This window comes from Scardinius erythrophthalmus (genome assembly GCF_964197995.2).
Source record: "Scardinius erythrophthalmus genome assembly, chromosome: 4".
Classification (NCBI taxonomy): Eukaryota; Metazoa; Chordata; class Actinopteri; order Cypriniformes; family Leuciscidae; genus Scardinius; species Scardinius erythrophthalmus.
The window spans coordinates 3,364,583-3,385,655 of NC_138224.1; the positions used below are offsets into that span (position 1 = coordinate 3,364,583).

A 21,073-nucleotide genomic window follows, 5' to 3' on the forward strand; every position below is an offset into this window, starting at 1 on the left:
CAGTACAGTCATCAGAACCGCGTCTCCTCGCATCAGATCTTCGTTTGAGTGTGTGACGGAGGGATTCGCTTATTTAGCCCAGAACACAGCATTGTTTTAAATGTTCAGTAAGTTCCGCCGCAAAATATACATAATAAAAGCCGACCGATCAGGCTTTGAACATATCCCTATGCCTTTAGGTTTAGTATCTTTAGGTTCGGTGTTAAAATGCCAATGTGAATGCTAAGCAAACCAGGACTAAATGATTTTTGTTTTTTTGGGGGGTTCATTGGTCCAGACCAACCAAGCGAACCAAACTACAAGGGTGAACACACTCTAAATCCCATAATTACTTTCTCCCGGCGTGTGTTCGAGCATCAGACTTTTTTTTTTATGTCGTCATCAAAGCTCTTTGAGACCCAAACAAACAACCCTTAATAGAACAATACTGACCAATATTTAAATCAATTAATATAACAATACTGATACGATATATGATATGCTATATGGTGAAAACAAACTGAAATTCAGTGTGTTATAATATCTCCGGATCTTAACTCCGGTTGTCTGATGACAGTCAGAATGATAGTTGACAGATGTGAACGTAATAACTAGTTGCGACAATCACAACAGATATATTCACCTCAGAGAAGAAAGTACAGGGATTTTATTTTTATGTCATGTTTTTATTAATCTTGAGTTCTCACAACTTGTGTGTGTTTTGTGAGTGTGTTGGAGTGAACTGCGGCGCTAATAGGATCTCATGAACGCACAGTCAAGCACAGAAGATTTTTCGTTAATTACATTAAATTTCAGTTTGTTTTTCACCAAATCCTATTATATACCCCCAGAACACTTGGAATATAATGCATGGGATCATTATAAAGAAGGGCATATGGCATAAGAACAACACCAGGATGAGTAAATGATGACTTCATTTTCATCTTACTGACACAATTGACATCATAGACATAGCAGTAAAGCTGCTTTGAAACGGTGTGTATTGTGAAAAGCGCTATACAAATAAACGTGGCGAGGGTATGTTTGTTGCGAAGCAGTCGAGGCCTGTTGACAGTGTAAACGCCACTGTAAATGCAATACGCCTCGCGAAGGCACACGGGGGATCGACAGATGTTTCGACGAGCCTCATTGTGCATCTCTCGTTACGCTAATGAGGCCAAGACCTTCTGCGGCTCTCTCGTTCGCAGGCTGTTCTTCCCAAGCCTTTGTGTGACTGGCAGTCTCCTCTCCGGTGCTTTTATTCCATACAAGGCCCTGCCAGAGGCAACGTGAACGCAGCATGAGATCTCAGGCCTACGTCACTCTCACTCACTCCCCGAGAGCGACCTGGAGAGCAGCGCTGGGAGAGGAGGCTTTTAATTGGCCAGAAGCACTTCGACTGAACACAATGTTCTCGGCGGGCCTGTCGTACGAACAAAGAACAGATTCGTCACTTGCTTCTCGCTGCCCTGTTTTAACCTGTGCCCGTTGGCAGACCGTGAAGGTTGCATGTGAACTTGTCTCAGACGTTTTAACAGAGCAGGGGTTGTTTAGATTAAGGAGACAGAGACAGTGAGAATCAAGGCGCCGACTGTCACCTCTTGAAGCGCGGACGGCCCGTTTGTCACTGACGTCGGATGCCATATTTATGTGCTGTAACTCACAGCGGTGAGCATATACAGTGCTGGGTGGTCCAGCTTGAGTTTGTTGGAGCTGACACCATCTTGAAGAGGAATCTTTATGACTGTGTGTGCGAGTGTGTGTGTGTGTGTGTGTGTGAGCGAACGGCGCTGAACGTGTGTCAATATATGGGGCTGGTTTTGCAGTTTGCTTGTTCTCATCTGCACAACTTTGACAGCAAGCTTTCTCTACAGCATGCCCTGTTTGGACGCACACGATTAAAAGAAATGAATTAATGCTTTAAATGTTATGATGTGGGCTTTGCTGCAGAACTCAAATCTTATTCAGTTGCATAATTTTAATATTAAATGTAAGTTGAATTATGAATGAATTGCAATTGAAAGAAATGGAATAACTAAAAAAGAGTGCACATTTTGAGGTTTAAAAGCCTTAAAAGATTTGTGTTTTCCTTTATAATTTGTATTTAGGCAAGGCAAGTTTACTTATATGGCACATTTATTGCATAACTGAAAATCGAAATGCTATACATAAAAGGGGTGTAAAAAATAATCAATAATTAATCATAACATATGCTTAAGAAATAAAATAACCAATAAAACGTTGTTGTTTTTTTTCAACTTTGATTTATATTTCATCAGTATTTAATATGAAATATTAGATTATTTAATAAACTGTTAAATATTTTAATATAATTGTAATATAAATAATATTTTTTGGACCTGGGTGTCACCTGTGTTGACTTCCTCTTCCTCATTCCTTTTACTCATCATTGCATCTGGGCTTCTTTTACCATCTTTTATCTGTCCCAGTGTCAAAGTGACAATTCGTCTGACAAATGAACGAAATGAAGAATAGCAATTTACAGTCCCTGTTCTCCTCTATTGCCTCGCTAACCAGCACTAATAATAATGTTGACACACACATTCCTTCTTTATTTCTCACACACAGGGTGTTGATGTCATGCACATCTCCGAGTGGATGTCAGTCACAATTGTGCAGGCAAAAGGTTCATCACACCTCATCCCTGTCTTGAATCTGCAATGCACTTCATTCATTACAAACTTGACATTTCCAGAACGTGGGCCATATCGGCTTGACAGCGAACAGCAGCCGAACGACCGTTACCATCCCATCATCCCTAATACAGTCAATTACACCTCAAGAGAGCGAAAACCCTTCATCTGGTCATTGCAAGTGTCCTCTAATAGCCTTTACTTGACAGCTCTCACAGGCCGAGAACATATTAGTTGCGGCGAGTAAACTTAATCACGCTCTGTCAGTGTTGTAGTAGTCTGAAACGAACGGCTCTTTGTTCTGAAAATGCCCGCGCTGCCAAACGGACTGCCTCGTGTGTCTTTTCCGAGGTTTTATGGCTCAGTGCATGCGGTCCCGTTAGCTCAGGCTGTTCCATTGCTCATGCTGTGTAACATGTAATGATATGGTGTTAACGCTGTTGTGGCTCCGCTCAGTTTCGAGCAGCTAAGAAACAGAAAATGGAGTCCTGGGGAGCAATTTGTTCCTCTGGCCGGTTTGACTGGAGCACAGAGGGTTACAGTGTGGAGCCGTTCGCTGGGTTTAAACAGCGGCCCTTGTGGCACTGAAGGATACGTTTCAGCAGTCAGACTGTTGGCGTCATTAAAAGCTTCACACCGCAGGCCAAACGCGCCAGGGTTTTTCTGTGCGGAGCTGCACGCAAACTGTAAATGGACTGGAATGCGCCGACTTTCGCAGTGTAGGTTAGATGCGCGAACAGAGCGCTGGGTTTTCCTCTTTGCAAAGCAGTTGGCTAATTCCTGATGCGTATTGACACAAACAGTAAATCTGGCCTTCCTGTGGAGTGACGCAAGTGTGACAGAGAGATTTGGCCAGAGTTGTGCCTGAGCTCAGTCAAACAGCAGATTCACTTCAGTCGGTGATTTACTGGCGGTGAACATGTTTTAGCAACACCCTCACTTTGATTAGCATAGTTAATGATGTGTGAGAGGTTCAGCGTCAATGTGGAATTTCTTCTTTATTCTGTCATGCAGGAATTTTGTAACTTTCTAAAAAGGTGTTGATATTTCTTGAAAATCAGTTAGCAAGAATTGGTCTATCTATCTATCTATCTATCTATCTATCTATCTATCTATCTATCTATCTATCTATCTATCTATCTATCTATCTATCTATCTATCTATCTATCTATCTATCTATCTATCTATCTATCTATCCATCTGTCTCTCTATCTATCTATCTATCTATCTATCTATATATCTGTCTGTCTATCCATCTATCGTTCTATCTATCGTTCTATCTATCGTTCTATCGTTCTTTGTTTCACTCTATCTATGACATTGATGTATTGTGCAATATGTCGAGTCTGTGCTCCTGAAGCTCATTGCTCCAGTATTTTAATGGTGATGTGAAGGTTTGTCTGGCCAGTGCTTCTGTCTCTCTCTTCCTGGAAACCTAAAACTCCTTCTCCAAGGTCCTTTGTTCCTTCCCCCAACACCCCTCCACCAAACCTCTGGGACTGGATCTGAGTCAGGTCAGAGGTCGAGGTCTCAGGGGAGGCCAAGCATTTCCTGTCCAGCTCTCTTGTTTTTGTCTTTAGACCAGGATATATTAGTGTGGACAGAATCCGTGGTGCACGGAGCAGCAGAACAGCCTGACAGGGATCACTTTTCACAAGCGCACAGGGATGTCCACCGCCAGTCAGGCCCAGTGACCCAGAACAGATGCTGAAAAGTCATCATCGCACCGTATGACCGCATCCATATCACTCAGATGGGCTTTTGTCAGTCGCTGTCATCTTTTAACAAATATTTATGCTGTTTCTCAACAGAGCAGATCAAACCAAACAAAGTGACGCTTGTGACAAGTGCCGAATGCCGTTGTGTTTGCTCAATGTCATAATAATAGGAATTAACATCTTAAAGATTGCTTTAGGATTCATCATTACCTATCAATTGAGTTTAAATGCAACGCCTCTCCGTTTTATTAAATTTGATTTCATGTTCATTAAATCAAAAATGGCCTGATTTACTTTCCTAATGCACGTCCCTTACATATTTTCTCATTGAATATCAGGCTTTATTCTTATGATAGTAAAACAGTGATATGCAAACATGAAAGAAAATACTATTTCAGTCTTTCTACTTCAAATTTTTCTGTTTTGCACTGCTAGAAAAAAAATTCTTAGTATTTTTTTTACTTGTTTTCCAGAACAAATATCTAAATATTCTTATTAACCTGAGCAGCAAAATTACTTCAGGTAGCAAGTATTGTGTACTAAAACATTTTGAGAATTAAGGGAGTTTATACTTAGAAGAAAAAACATGTGCCAGTGGGGTCAGAAAAATAATCCCAATTCAAATGGAAAACAAGTTTTATTTTTCTGACCCCACGGGCAGATATTTGTTATTGTTTTAAGCATACTTAATTTTGCAGAATTGTTTCAGTAAACTGTTTGCTTCTCAAGTAAATGTATCTTAAGAATGTTTAGATATTTTACTGAAAATCAAGACAGAAATACTTTTGCAGCCTGTAATTTCTGACCGAAATTTTTTGAGCGTTCTTTTCAGTGCATTATGATTTTAGATATATTCAGATGTGAGAACAGTCTTATATCTATACCGCATGTCACTTTCCTTTCTCTGTTTTCCTTTTAAAGTGTTTTGGCAGCTCAGCAGTGTTTTTCTCTCATGTTCCACAGTAACTCCTCTCACAGAATCGCTGCTCTGGTGCCATTAGGATTCCACTCACTGCGCCACCTGCAGGCCGTCAGAAGAAGAGCAGCCAATAAAGTCAATTAAATGGGCAGAACAAGCGAAAGTGAGAAGGGGGGGTGTGAACAAACACTCTTGACTAAACATTCAGCCTTATTAAAAAGTGTGCGTAATTTGCACTTAATCTAGCCCGATATGACATGCAAGCGAGAAGTGTGAGTTTGGAATTATTGGAGGCTATTATTCAGTTTTGATTATTCACTTTACAATCTCTGCACACAGACAGATATTTGCAGATGCACAAATGAAGAGGATATTTATAGCTTTTACCCCCGTATTATCTTTCTCATCAACAACTGAGAGCAGTGCATGAGAAATGGCGCAGTTACAGTATATGTATTCTAATGAAGCGATAGAGAACACAAGTGTGTGTGGAGTAACTGTGAGTGTGCAGGACGCTGGATATGAATGAATCATTGTGAAATAAGCGAGCCGTAGTGGAGCACTGGGCTGCGTTCAGTCCTGTGTGATTTCCAGCTCACCCACAGTCTCTACATTATTAAAAGCGCATTAGTGGCGTAATGGCTGAGAGATGCGTCTCAAGTCCTGCTCTAGACTGCTCAAGCTGAGGGAAGTCACGGGAAAAAACAGGCAGAATTCCAGAATGGAATACTAGAGTAATGCTCACTGCATACTATACTGCATACTATACTGCATACTATACTGCATACTATACTGCATACTATACTGCACACTATACTGCATACTATACTGCATACTATACTGCACACTATACTGCATACTATACTGCACACTATACTGCATACTATACTGTATACTATACTGCACACTATACTGCATACTATACTGTATACTATACTGCACACTATACTGCATACTGTACTGCACACTATACTGCACACTATACTGCATACTATACTGTATACTATACTGCACACTATACTGCATACTATACTGTATAGTGTATACTATACTGAATACTATACTGTATACTATACTGCACACTATACTGCATACTATACTGCATACTATACTGTAGACTATACTTTATACTATACTGCATACTATCTGCACACTATACTGCATACTATACTGCATACCATACTGTAGACTATACTGCATACTATACTGCATACTATACTGCACACTATACTGCATACTATACTGTATACTATACTGCACACTATACTGCATACTGTACTGCACACTATACTGCACACTATACTGCATACTATACTGTATACTATACTGCACACTATACTGCATACTATACTGTATACTATACTGAATACTATACTGTATACTATACTGCACACTATACTGCATACTGTACTGCACACTATACTGCACACTATACTGCATACTATACTGCATACTATACTGCACACTATACTGCACACTATACTGCATACTATACTGCATACTATACTGCACACTATACTGCATACTATACTGTATACTATACTGCACACTATACTGCATACTATACTGTATACTATACTGCACACTATACTGCATACTGTACTGCACACTATACTGCACACTATACTGCATACTATACTGTATACTATACTGCACACTATACTGCATACTATACTGTATACTATACTGAATACTATACTGTATACTATACTGCACACTATACTGCATACTATACTGCATACTATACTGTAGACTATACTTTATACTATACTGCATACTATCTGCACACTATACTGCATACTATACTGCATACCATACTGTAGACTATACTTTATACTCTACTGCATTCTGCCTGCTGGTGTATAGAAGGAACAGTTTGTAATATGCAATTTGTTCAAATGGTAGCATGCTACATTGTTGTCACATCAACTTTTTTTTAAGTTTAGTCTTAGTATGTGTTTATACAACTTTACAAGGTTACAAGGTTTATTTCACTTTTTTAGGGTTAAATGTTTAATTTTATGTAATTATATAAACCTATGTAAATGGTTTAAATTATATTTGTATTAGATATATTTTATATTTTATATTGATATAATATTAATAAGTTTTATATGCATTTATGTAATGTGTTTTTTGGGGGGTTATTTTATATCTGTTTATTTTCATTAAAAATGTATTTAAAATTATAGTTATTTTTATTAACATTTAAAATAATAATAGTATTAAATATAATATTATAATAATGATAATAATAATAAATTTTATATATAGTTTTTATTTTGGATTATTTTAGGTCTATTTATGGTTATTCTTAAACCATTTAGAATAAAAAAAGCCAATAAAAGATGATTTAGAGTCCCATAGTTTTTATTTAAAATAATAATAAATATTATTCATTAACTATAATTCTTTAATATCATTATATAATTATAATAATTATTATTAGTAGTAGTAAGTATTAAATAAATACATTATTAATATAGTGTTTTTAGTTTTTTTTTTTTTTTTTTTTTTTTGTCTATTTATGTTTTGTTTTGTTTTTAAACCAAAAGTAGAATTAAAATGAAGTCCCATAAAAGGGATGCAGGCAATGCAAATGCAGTCCCATGCAGTGCTGTACTTCACATACTACTTCACATTTTGGCAATTTTTAGTAGGTGGTGTGGTATTCCATTCATAAAGAAAATTCTCACACACACACACACACAGTATGCATACTGCAGAAATAGTAGTAGAGGGTTGTTCCGAACATCACTAGAGAGATGGAGAAACCGCGCGAGAGAGAGAGCGAGCGCTGGAAGAGCGAGCGTTTGCTGCTAGCGGGACTGCCGGCTGCAGCTCGATCATGCAATATTAAAGCGCTGCTGCATCATGCGCCTTATTATGAGGATTGCCTCATCTGTCACTTAGTCCTCTGAGAGCTGCGCCATTCTGTCACGACTAGTTCTCCTCCATTCAACCCTTTCGCTTAGAAAATGGAGAGCTCGGTTATTAATGGCAGATTATTGTCTGTCCTCGCTACAATGACGTCTGAATAAAGAGAAATCTCATTAACACGGCCCGTTAGTGTCGGTCCCTGGAGAAATCCTCTCTAGCGAGCGCCGCTTTTGTATCAGGGAAGATAAATATTTGTGAAGATGCTGTTAAATCCAATTTTAGGTGCTGTTTTGTGTTTGCGAATATCTTTCTCTTGCTTTTAAATGGAGGGCAAGTACAGTAATAGTTCAATTATGTGTAAATAAAGGCTGATCTGAGTGAGTGACGGCGCTGGCCGCGGTCAGATGGAAAGCCTTTGAAATACCTTGGAAAATCTCTCCTTTGCCCGTTCTCCTGTGTTTTATGAATAGTTTAATGATTTTAACAGCGGTAGATGAGGGTGGATCTACGTCAGGCTCTGTTATTAATATAGCAGCTAAATGCCACACTGCCGTTTCTGTGAAATAAACCTCTGACCAGAAAGCCTGGCAGGTTTTGTCTGTGCAATGTTGACTTTTCAAAGAAGTGTTTCTCTCTGGAAGTCGGCTGAAAATGTGTGAAAGATGTTTCGTTCTGACAGCAGATACGCCTGTCCAGAAGCTCAATCTCTACTAAACTGACTTGTGTATTCTCCTTCACTGATGCTGATGCACTGATGTCCTATTTTCTGATACACTCTCAGAAAAAAAAGGTACAAAAGCTGTCACTGGGACAGTACCCTTCAAAACGGTTCTAAAATGAACCATTTAGGTACTAATATGTACACGTTTGGTACCAATATGTACCTTTGAGGGACTAATATGCACTCTTTAGGTACAAAGGTGTACCTTTTGAAAAAGTACCGCCACAGTGACAGCTTTTGTACCTTTTTTTCCTGAGAGTGAATATAATATTGGTCATAACTGAAGGAAAACAGTTCATCATAAGTCTGGATCTATATAATGTTTGATGTTGTCAAATAACTGCTGCTAAAACACTTTTTAAGCTACACTGATACGTACTGGGAGATTCATTTTAGACAATCAGTTCGTTCAAATGGTTTATTTAATAGACAAATTTTAAAAAACTGATACACTCTTATAAGAAAAGGTTCTGTATAGAATCTTAAAGGGTTCCGTCAGACGCTTCTGTCACTCTGATTTTTAATAATTGTTCATGTCTCATGGTTTCAATATACAGCCAGTTTTAATGCCAAACCAAACGAAAAGAACTTGCTTAAAGGAGCAGTTTGTTTGTGAATCATCTTTATTATTTATGTATGAATTGAAACCAAGGATTGTGCTCTTAAGAGCCTGTGAAAGGACTTCTTTACTAGCAAATGATCACAGTAATGAATGAATGCATGATGGCAATGTCATGAATGACAGCCGTTGGTTTCCTAAAACCTCGGTTGAGGACACGGCTTGACCCTCAGCCAAAGAGCCTTTACGTAACATTATGTAACCCGCAGCGGCCCAGCCGAGATTCCTCTGATTGACACTGAGTTAACGACAGAACCATTTACAACCTGTCATAATATCATGCTGTTATGTGAAAGACAGAAAGAAAACTTGCAAAAAGTACAGTGAATGATTGTCGTATTCACGTATCGTGGTATTTATTTCATATGCACAAAGAAGAGAGTTTTATTTTAAAGGTGTCTAATTTTGTTTCGTTGGTCTCCTACAACAGGTTTACATGCATCCAAGGTCAAAAAACACTTTAATTTTCTCATAATATATGTTGCAGCATCACCTCTTTTCTCACAGCGTCTGAAACGGTTTGATAAAGGATTCGATGTCTCTAAACCCCGCCTTTCCGAGAGCTTCCTCTGCTCTGATTGGTCAGATTGCCCAGTCTGTTGTGATTGGTCTACTCTGCTCTGATTGGTCTACTCTGCTCTGATTGGTCAGATAGCCCAGTCTGTTGTGATTGGTCTACTCTGCTCTGATTGGTCAGATGACCCAGTCTGTTGTGATTGATCTACTCTGCTCTGATTGGTCAGATGACCCAGTCTGTTGTGATTGGTCTACTCTGCTCTGATTGGTCAGATGGCCCAGTCTGTTGTGATTGGTCTACTCTGCTCTGATTGGTCAGATGGCCCAGTCTGTTGTGATTGGTCTACTCTGCTCTGATTGGTCTACTCTGCTCTGATTGGTCAGATGGCCCAGTCTGTTGTGATTGGTCTACTCTGCTCTGATTGGTCAGATGACCCAGTCTGTTGTGATTGGTCTACTCTGCTCTGATTGGTCAGATGACCCAGTCTGTTGTGATTGGTCTACTCTGCTCTGATTGGTCAGATGGCCCAGTCTGTTGTGATTGGTCTACTCTGCTCTGATTGGTCTACTCTGCTCTGATTGGTCAGATGGCCCAGTCTGTTGTGATTTGTCTACTCTGCTCTGATTGGTCAGATGTCCCTGTCTGTTGTGATCGGTTCTTTCTTTTGGGAGACAATTACTCCATTTATCTGTGCATCTGTATCTTTTACATTCACAAACAGCTACTGTATTACACACTACATGTAAGAATATCGACATGTATATCAAAATAAATTCCTTCGCTGACAGATTATATCAAATGTGAACTATTTTTGAGTTTTCCATGACCATTTCGCCCAACTTTGGAAAGTCTATTTGTAGTTATTAGGACGTCCTCCAGCTGTGAACACTCCTGTAGTTCTGCTATGCCGTGGTGTTTACATGCAGTGCCAGGTCACATCGTGTACCAGGGAGCTGACGGGATCGAGGGTGGCCGGAGCAAGTACCCTGATTTACAGCCTGTCTCGCTGTATACAATAAACCCAGCCAGAATGCCATTTGTTTGGCTTCCTCTCCCTTCAAACCAAAGGAAAATATTCTTCCAAATAGCTACATTTTATTTATAAGAGTCTAGTTTCCCAGGCTTGAGTCCTGAGGCTATTTCGGCGGGGGTTGAGAGGGCGTCCCGCGCTTCCCTGCTTTTCGTCCTCTGGTGTTTCTCGAAAAGGGTGCTATTCAATTGTGGGCAACACTTTTTTTTTCCTTTTCTTTTTTTTTTGCGACTCTTGAGTCAACGAGGCCTGTTTTTTGCCGCCTGCGGAAACCTCCTACTGTCTGTTAATTAGAGTGTGTAAAGTTTACAGCCTTTGAGGAGCTGTTAAGAGGCGAAGAGCGCAGAGTAAAGGCAGCCTGACTGTGAAATTGAATTATGAGCGTGTGTCACTGAACAAAATGGAAAGTGTGCGAGAGGGAGAGGGAGGGGGGGGAGAGAGAGAGAATGAGAGAGAGAGAGGCAGAGAGAGAGAGAGAGAGAGAGAGAGAGAGAGAGAGAGAGAGAGAGAGAGAAAGAGAGAGAGAGAGAGAGGCATCCCTGGAGGCTCTGATCTCTCTCTCTCTCATTCTCTCTCTCTCTTTCTCTCTCTCTGTGCTGTATTTTTAGTGAGCGAGGGAGAGTGTGTAGCCTCACTAGATGCTGAATAGTGAATGGTGAATGGAATATGTGCTGCATCGTTCTGTGTGTGTGACTCAAAACATCCTGTGTGTCTGTTCACAGATGCTCCCACAGCAAGAATGGGACCACAAAAGAAGTGCTCGAGGATCTCAGGTCAGTCTCTCTGTGTGTGTGTGTGTGTGTGTGTGTGTGTGTGTGTGTGTGTGTGTGTGTGTGTGTGTGTGTGTGTGTGTGTGTGTGTGTGTGTGTATATGTGGATGATTGAAAAAGAGCTGAAGGATCTGAACCTGATGAAACCTGAAAGAACATCTCTGGGCCACATTTCACCGCAAAGTCAGAGAAATAGAAAATTATTCTTACTTAAAGAAAATGAAGCCTGTTTTAGAGTCATTAAGATTTTATTTGCATTGTGACACTATTTTCAAAACAATTAAGCATATTTTTTTCTTTCTCGTTAGTATAATTTGAAAAGTTTTTTATTTATATTTTATATTTTAGTGGGAAAGCATGTTGCTTAAAGTCTTTTGTACTTCTTTTAGCATATTACAAAGTTCAGAAGTTAAAATTGTCATTAACGAAAATTGAAGGTTAATTTCTGCTTAATTGTCATGAAAATAATGACACTTTAGCAAGTCCAAAAATAGTTTTTTATGCAAAAATATCAGTTCTAATCTTCTGATTTTGTGATGAAATGTGAGTTATGAGTTGTTTGTTTTGTCGCTAGATCTCTGATTAATCATTATGACCACGGTGTAAATGAATATGTGAGGTGGTGACCCCTATCTGACCTCCTGGTTGTAACCCGGGATATGATGTCTTTTAAACATCATCAGTGACGACATCACACTTGGCAAGAAGAGAGTCTGTCCTGTTCCTGCAGTTCCTTTGAACTTTGCAACTTTGTAAAATGCTCGTGTAATTGAAAGAAGTGCATCAGATTTTAAGCAACATGTATATAAATAATGTCACTTCATGGAGGAGGATGTTGTTAAAGAACTACAAGGATACATCAGTGGTAAAGTACTATGAATCTGTATTTGACCTTTTGTTCTGTTTTTTAATCCCATCTTTAGAGTTATGTGAAGACTGTGAAGTGTTACCAATTGTATAAAATATGTAATGGTTAATGGATAATATTTTATCTTATAGATTCAGACATTTGTTGACATATGACCCAGAATGATTATTTTGGATGTGTGTGTGTGTTTTAGATTTACTGAGTTTGTGCCCACACTTTTTTTTTTTTTTATTCAGGAACTCCCTAGTGTGTGTGTGTGTGTGTGTGTGTGTGTGTGTGTGTGTGCACATATGCTAATGTGTTTGCACATTTTATCTAGTTCTCTTCACGGCTGGGTGAGAGCAGGGAGCAGTGTTGACGTCTTTACTGACGTGTTTCTGTACTCTGTGCCCCTGCGTTTGTCCCTTGGTGTTTCTTTCATTCCCAGCAGTCTAACCTCCACCTATTTATGCCTTTGCCTCTGACAGAAAGGAAACTCTTTTTTTCTTTCTGTCGGGTCACTCGAGACTTTGGCATCGGGGCCTTGCGGTGCAGCCCGTCAGAAGGACAGTGATTTCATCCGGGGTCGCGTGTTAACGGAGGTCTGCTGTTTCCGCGAGGGGATTTGCATCAAAAGCTGCTGTGGTAAACCTAGACAGCCAGAGATGACTTACAGCTATTACAGTGCTGACAGAGACATAAGTTAAAGCATAATACACATCAGGGCTTACATGAGCGTGCACCGCACGAGATGAACATGACCTTAGAAAACAGCTGTCAGTCAGCGTGTCTTACAATAGAGCTGTCAGAGCATGCTGGGCCAACCTCCCACAATGCACTGGGCCTTGAGACAACCATAAGGCTGTGAGCTGATAGCAGGAACAATCCACATGAGGAAACAACGTTTGTGTGTGTAATCGCTGTTCTTTGTGAGCGATTTGCAATTTATGTGTGTGTGTGTGAGAGAAAGATGTCCCCATTCATGTACTTGGGCGCCGTTTTGTAGTATAAATAGTGGTAGTGGTTTGCTCACACTGAAATTTAAAAAAAGAAAAAGTGCACTTTAAATACCAGGATGATGCATTTCATTAACTGAAAACAACAAGTGTGGAATGTTGGACATTTCATGAACTCAATTTTCGCAGCTTTCCTTATATGGTGAAGGGGGAGGGGCTAACAGACTCTGACGTTGAGGAGGAGGGGCTAACCGACTCTGACGTTTAGGGGGAGGGGCTTACAGACTCTGATGTTGAGGGGGAGGGGCTGACAGACTCTGATGTTGAGGGGGAGGGGCTTACAGACTCTGATGTTGAGGGGGAGGGGCTGACAGACTCTGATGTTGAGGGGGAGGGGCTAACAGACTCTGATGTTGAGGGTGAGGGACTTACAGACTCTAGGATTGTTCTACTTGAACCGGCGCTGCACAGACCGATCGGTTTATGACATCAAAGTACCGCGAGAGCAATTTAAAAGCGTAAGGAGCCATCTGCTCTCTGTTTTCTCTCTCGGTACTTTGACGTCATTCACCGATCGGTCTGTGCAACGCCGGTTCAAGTCGAACAAGCCTTCTGATGTTGAGGGGGAGGGGCTAACATACTCTGATGTTGAGGGGGAGGGTCTAACAGACTTTGATGTTGAGGGGGAGGGGCTTACAGATTCTGATGTTGAGGGGGAGGGGCTAACAGACTCTGATGTTGAGGGGGGAGGGGCTTACAGACTCTGATGTTGAGGGGGAGGGGCTTACAGACTCTGATGTTGAGGGGGAGGGGCTTTACAGACTCTGATGTTGAGGGGGAGGGGCTAACATACTCTGACATTGAGTGGGAGGGTTATTTTGATTCAAGATTATGATGCACATGAATTAAAAAAAAATGTCCATGGATAAATCATTTATAATAAATATTGCAATATTCCATAAAAAATAAGAATTGCCCATTTTCATTTCATGGTGACTTTAAAGTGAAAACGGCTCATTCTAATATTGAGAACTCTGAGAATGCAAAATGTTCTTTACACACCTTTTTGTGATACAACAATCAGGCTTGAATAACTAGTGTCTGCATTTCAGAGCTTAGCGGCAAATGAATAGTGGGAGGCGAATTGTTTGTTTGTGTGTGTGTGTGTGTGTGTGTGTGTGTGTGTGTGTGTGTGTGTGTTCAGTGTCTAAGCCGTCTTATCGGAAGGATATCCTCCCCCTGAGGATCGATGCTGCTCTTTCTGCTTCACAGTCATATTCAGGCACACATGGTGTTCATACATATTTGTGTGTGTGTGTGTGTGTGTGTGTGTGTGTGTGTGTGTGTGTGTGTGTGTGCGCGCTACCATAGCTTGCTCTCTTTTCTAATTATCGAGTGGTTTTATCATTTGTCAGTTAAGGGACGTGGTTTTCTTTTGTCTCTGTATCGTATTTGCTGCATGAAACACTGATTAGCACTACAAAGTTCTCGTTGATTTCAAAGTGCAGTCATTCGTGTGCCTGATTTCTGCCTGTTTTCCTCTTATTGATCTGTGGAAAGCAGCCATCTCCAGGCTCCAATACCTTATAAAGGTGTGGAGTAGTGCAAACACGGCTGATATTTGAACTTGTGACATTGACGAGAGGACAGAAAGTGAAGAAGTGTGAATGTGGTCCTCAGGAGACCTTGCTCTTCCTCAAACCTTTCCCAGGGTGCACTGGGTCTCCCAAGTGGATGTATTGTTGGTGTTAGTGCTCAACCACCTTCACACTCATTAGTAGCCGCCACATTGCGTCACTGCTCATTTGCATGAACAAACTTTTCTCACAAATGAACATGTTCTGTCGTATTTTGCCCCAATCAAAAAAAAAAAGAAAGAAAAAGAAATGAAATCTTGATATTATATTATATTATATTATAGTCACTCATGTTCCCGCATGGAAATCGCAAATTTTTATTTAAATGAAATGACTTCCGGTTGCCTTGCAGTGTGTCACTGTCACTGTCAGTGTGAAGGTCCCTTTTAGAGTGAGTGAAGAACAACTATCAAGTCTCAGTGTGTCGTAAAAAAGTGGGAGTGGAAAGGGGTTTTTGTTGACCAGTTTACCCCAAACAACTATTGATTGGTCTGGGCCCTGAGGTAACGCTCTTTTTGCCTGGCTTGCCTTAGCAACAGGCTATTTTCAATATAAATGCTTCCGGTGGCGTATATATATATATATATCATTTATATAAAAAATTTTGGACAAAAAATACATTGTGCCTACTACATGTGTTTCGTAGCACAACTAAATTTTTAATGAAAGATTTTTTATTTTTGGTAACGGCATAATTCCAATATTTCTATTTGTGATATTTCAAAGCTGTGATACTATTGTTCTTAAATATGGAAGATATTCAGAATTAAAAGGGGTAGATGTGTCCAAATTTTGATTATGTAGTATTTGACTATTATAGTTTTTTATTTTATTTTTTTAATTATTTTATTTTTATATTTGTTTTAATTTAAAGTTTTAGTTATTTTGTTGTTTTTGTGTAGTTTTTTAATAAATATTTCTATATATTAAAAAAGTGTCTTTTTATTAGTTTTAGTTTTTTAAAGTTTTTTCTTAATGTCTATATAGTTTTTAAGTTTTAGTTTTTAGTATTCGTTTGAGTTATTTTATATATTCAACTTAATTTAAAAGAAGGTTTTATAGCTGAAATAAAAATATCTTTTTATTTGTGTAATGAAAATGTTTATTTCAAGCTTCTACTCAGGTGTCACTCATAATCCAAAGGGATCCTCAGGGTCTCCTTGTTTTCTCAGGCATCAAATGGATGTATTTTACTGTCATACAGTATTTCCTGTGAATCACGCCGTGTGTCTGTGTGGAGAAGGAGATTTGTGGCGAGTCAGGGAAGCTCAGAGGTTGTGTAAATCACTAGTCCACTTATGGATTTATCTTCATCTCGATCACCTTTCCCAGCCAACTCGCCTCACACAACGGCCCGGGTCGGCTTAAAGCGCGTATTACGATGACAAAAAATGTTTTTAACGTTTGAACGGAGAGAAGAAAAAAACGGAACGAGATCAAACACAATATTTTGGTTCAAAGCTGGAAGCTCATTGGATTCAGATCATTACCTTCGGTAACATTGAGTCAAGAATAAAGACGTCCGCATCCAACATCACCGCAGTCAGACGTCACAGAACAAGAGTTGAGCTCTTGGAATTTGTGGGACGCCACACCAAGAATCTCATGTAACCCCATATAAAAACCACCTCATTTTTCAACAGTGCACAATATTGACGTGGTTTGTAGTCTATGCACCAAACAGAGGTTTGAAAACACTTGGCTCTTGCACATGGGTGAGAGTGTCAAAGCGATGTGACATAGACTCCTTCCGCCAATTCAGTATTGTGGAGTGAAGTAAGAAGCCTTTAAAATGCTGCTTCTGAGAGCTCTTTCCACAAGCTGCCATTAACATTCTTGTGTTGTGAGGTCCTCCGGCAGCTCAGTTCATTCACAATTTAGTCGTGCTGTAATTTTTATGATGCCGTTGTGACACATTGGCTGTTAAAACTGCCGTCGTGGGGCGAGAGCCATGCCGAAACACAGTCAGTGTGGTGCTAAAGAGCTACGACTGTTTGTCACGCTTGTTTGGTGTCACTTCTCATGCTTAAAAACTCATTTCCATGCACAAACATAAATACATTCCACCGGCCAAGACTGTAATATCATTACGTTCAGGCGGTGGTGCAGAGAATCTGGAGCTAGTGGTTAAAGATCTGGGTTGGTTGATGATTTAAGTGTGTTTGTGCATGTGCCTTGTATACCACATATATATTTATTTAGATTTATGTACACTGCCATTCAAAAGTTTAGGGTCAGAATGATTTTAAAAAAAAGAAGTTAATCTTTTTATTTATCAAGGATGCAGCAGTAAAGTCATTTTATAATGCTACAAAAGATTTTTATTTAAAATAAATGCTGTTCTTTTAAAGTTTAGCAAAGAATCCTGAAAAAAAAAAAAATTCAACATTGATAAAAATAATAATCGGAAATGTTTCATGAGCATCAAATCAGCGTATCAGAATGATTTCTGAAGGATCATGTGACACTGAAGACTGGAGTAATGATGCTGAAAATTCAGCTTTTAATCACAGGAATTAATACAAATTTTTACTATATATTATTCACGTAGAAAATAGTTATTTAAAATGTTAATAATATTTCAAAATTTCAATCAAATAAATGCAGCCTTGATGAACATAAGAGATTTCTATAAAAACATAAAAAAAAATGGTATTTTGACATAATTTGGTGTATAAGTCTGTTCAAGCGCAAGTAAACGCATAAGAGGAATAAATTCGGTGTTCGAGCGGCGTCTGAAACGTGCCTCTCTCTCTCTCTCTCTCTCTCTCTCTCTCTCTCCCTCTCTCTCTCTCTCCGCACGAGTCCTGATTTTCGCCTCTTCTTCCGCGTTTAAAATCGCTTGAATGTGTAAATTTGCCAGACAAAACACTTCCGAATGATAAACTTTCACCGTGGGGTCTCGTCCGTACGGATCACACGGATAAACTGCGATCCATTGCACCCCTATTAACGAGCACACTTATCATCCCGATTGCTATCTTACCAGAGATGGAGAATAACCCTACTCCAGTAAGTAAACGTGTCCCTGTCCCCAAAAATGTTGGTCCTCAAAAGCTCTTCCATCCACGTTTTCTGATGCGCATGGCTTATTTTCACGACGCATGCGCACCAGTTATGTGCACCCCTGCCTATTATTAAAATACACAATCTATCATTATAAATGTTTATTTTATTGTGTTTTGCATTACATTAATTTAAGGGTGAAATATGCTTGCTGTTAAAAACTCAGTAATCATAAAAACAGGCTTAATATTTTTTATGCAAAATATAATTGAATTTTGGGGTGATATAGGACCCTTACATGTTCTTTACAGGTTTTGTGATATACACTTGAGCACACTTAGATTGTGTATATTGTGCGAACTAACAGAAAGGGCTCATTGTTGTTATGGTATTTTGACGGAGTGAGAGAAACACCTCAGCTGGTGTGGTGTACAGGGTTGTTCCTCTTTCATGCCTCGCTGCATCTGTTCTGCCCGTGGATGGAGCTTTACCATCTGCGTGATGCGGTCTCGTGTGTGTGTGTACTCCTCCGTAGAAACACGTGCCTGCGCATGAATCAAAGCCCTCGCTCTCGCTTTAACGCTAAAGCACATTCTCATCCCATCGGACACTGTGTTTTGAATGCACATGCACGGAGAATAATACCATGACTCAGCATCTCTCTGTGCTGTGCTAAACAGTCGTCTAGTGTATGAGCCCTAGTTCACTGTGATCAATGAGACGCTATTAGAGGACTTTTCCCTCCCGGCTGTCCTGATGTGTGTACCGCTGCTCACAATGACCAGGGCGGATCAATACTGTTTCCACCAGCAACCCTCATTTTGTTCCCTGGATCTGTTGTTGATATCACCTATGCACACACACATAAGCACACATACACAATCACACTAATCCGAGGACATTAGCCGTGGAGAGAGTCCATTTCAGTCAGGTAATGGGCAGATTTCGCTATCACAGGATGTCGTAAAGGTTGCGCTGAAGAGCGAGATAATGTGTGCTTTTTAAGGCCGGGCTCTCTGGGTTCTGTCAGCCGCTCTCAAAGCGAAAGTGCTTCAGCAACTTTCCCATAAACACCTCTCTTGTTTTAGTCCGTGATAAAACACACAAACACTCATGTGCTAAAGTTTAAGGTTCGGTTTTATGGCCCATTGTTTGCACTGAGCATCTTCGTGTTTGGCTGACTCACGTCTCTTGATGTTTTGATAACGGATTGAGACAGGAGGAGCGAGAGAGGAATAAATGTAATGAAAGGAAGGAGCTGAAAGACTCCCACGCAAGGAGCGATGTTGTCTCAGTCCACTTAACCTCACTTTCCGTGCGTTCTATATTTAATCGCCCTTTTACACTTCCCGGCAGTCCGTGTGTGACCCTAGTGGAGGACCGGAGAAACGCAGAGAGTTTCTGTGGACAAACACTTCTCAAAGTCTGTCAGGAACATGCGCACACGTCACATTTACCACACCAGAAAATGCTGAAGGATAAACAAATGGAGCCTACTGTTTTTTTAACACATTAACATATTTACTGTCAATTTAAAATATGACTGTAGTGCAGTAAGATATGTTATGTGTGTGTTTAAATATTTATTTGTATATTATTAGATATTTTTTATTGTAAATTTGTATTATATGTCCTGTATATTATTTAAATATTGTATAAATATAATGTTTTTTATTATATATATATATATATATAATTGTAATATTTTATATTAAATCACTATGAAACAATATATTAATATGATTAGTCATATTATCATAATAATATTATAATAATATTATTATTTATTATTTGCAATTTTATTACAAAAATGTATTATATATAATTTAAATATTTCTAGTATATAAACATATGCTTATGTATTGTAAATTAATGTATATATTAGTGTTGTCATATTGATTAATTGCGATTAATCGTATCTAACAAAGTTTTTGTTTATATGTGTATTTTTTGTATTATATATATGCATATATAATATATATATATAATGTCTGTGTGTGTCACACACACACATTTAAATATATATATATATATATATATACATACATACACATATATTATATATAAAAAAACTTTTATGTTAGATGTAATTAATTGCAATTAATCGATATGACAGCATATACAGATATATATACAGATATATATATATTTGTATTTGTATTTACATAATGAGTGTATGAATGAATATAATATTATAACCATTTACAGTCAAATTTATTTTGATCAATTTTGATTTGGAGGAAGAATGTGACTTCTACATGTTTTTGTGAGATTCACCTATACCCATGAACAACAACTGAATCTGAGAAAGGTCTGCTTTTTTCCACAAAGGGTCACTTTGGGTCGTACAAATGCCCCCTGCTGTGGGTCGTGGGGTCGTGACCCTCCGTTGCAGGAGAGGAGAGATCGTGAGGTCACAGCATTCTTCTTCTCATCGACATACAGCTCTCATTAATACTTCACCACACTCATAACTCTCGAGCGGTGCCAACTCTTCACGGCTGATCCTGTTTCCGACAGTTAAAGCTGAACCCAGCAGCCATTCTTTTCCCAAATATGCACATTGGCGGACAGTGTCTGTGTTTACATACTGTAGTTTTACAACCCAAACATTTTGCGGAAGCTCTCGTTCCAAGTCCCATCTGCCTCTCACTCAGTTTTTTGGCGTGTAACAGTGGCTAACTCTGAGACATGTAGCGTAGCGTTGTGTACACATCCTCCACATGTTCTCGTCGTAGCCTGAGTGACGGATGTCAGACGAGTCCCAGAACGCTTCTGTCACACTGGAAATCTCAGTGTGTTTGAGTTTGTCATTCCAGT

At 39.2% G+C, this 21,073-nt stretch overlaps 1 protein-coding gene across 3 annotated transcripts in view; it reads left to right on the forward strand.

Moving 5' to 3' along the window:
- The window catches only part of pde3a (phosphodiesterase 3A, cGMP-inhibited), a 94,832-nt gene that overhangs the window by 37,344 nt on the left and 36,415 nt on the right, over positions 1-21,073 (forward strand). For all 3 annotated transcript variants that reach the window (XM_081364306.1, XM_081364307.1, XM_081364308.1), the window contains exon 2: positions 11,760-11,810. In XM_081364306.1, the coding sequence (XP_081220432.1) occupies positions 11,760-11,810 (51 nt within the window). The remainder of the gene's footprint in view (positions 1-11,759; positions 11,811-21,073) is intronic.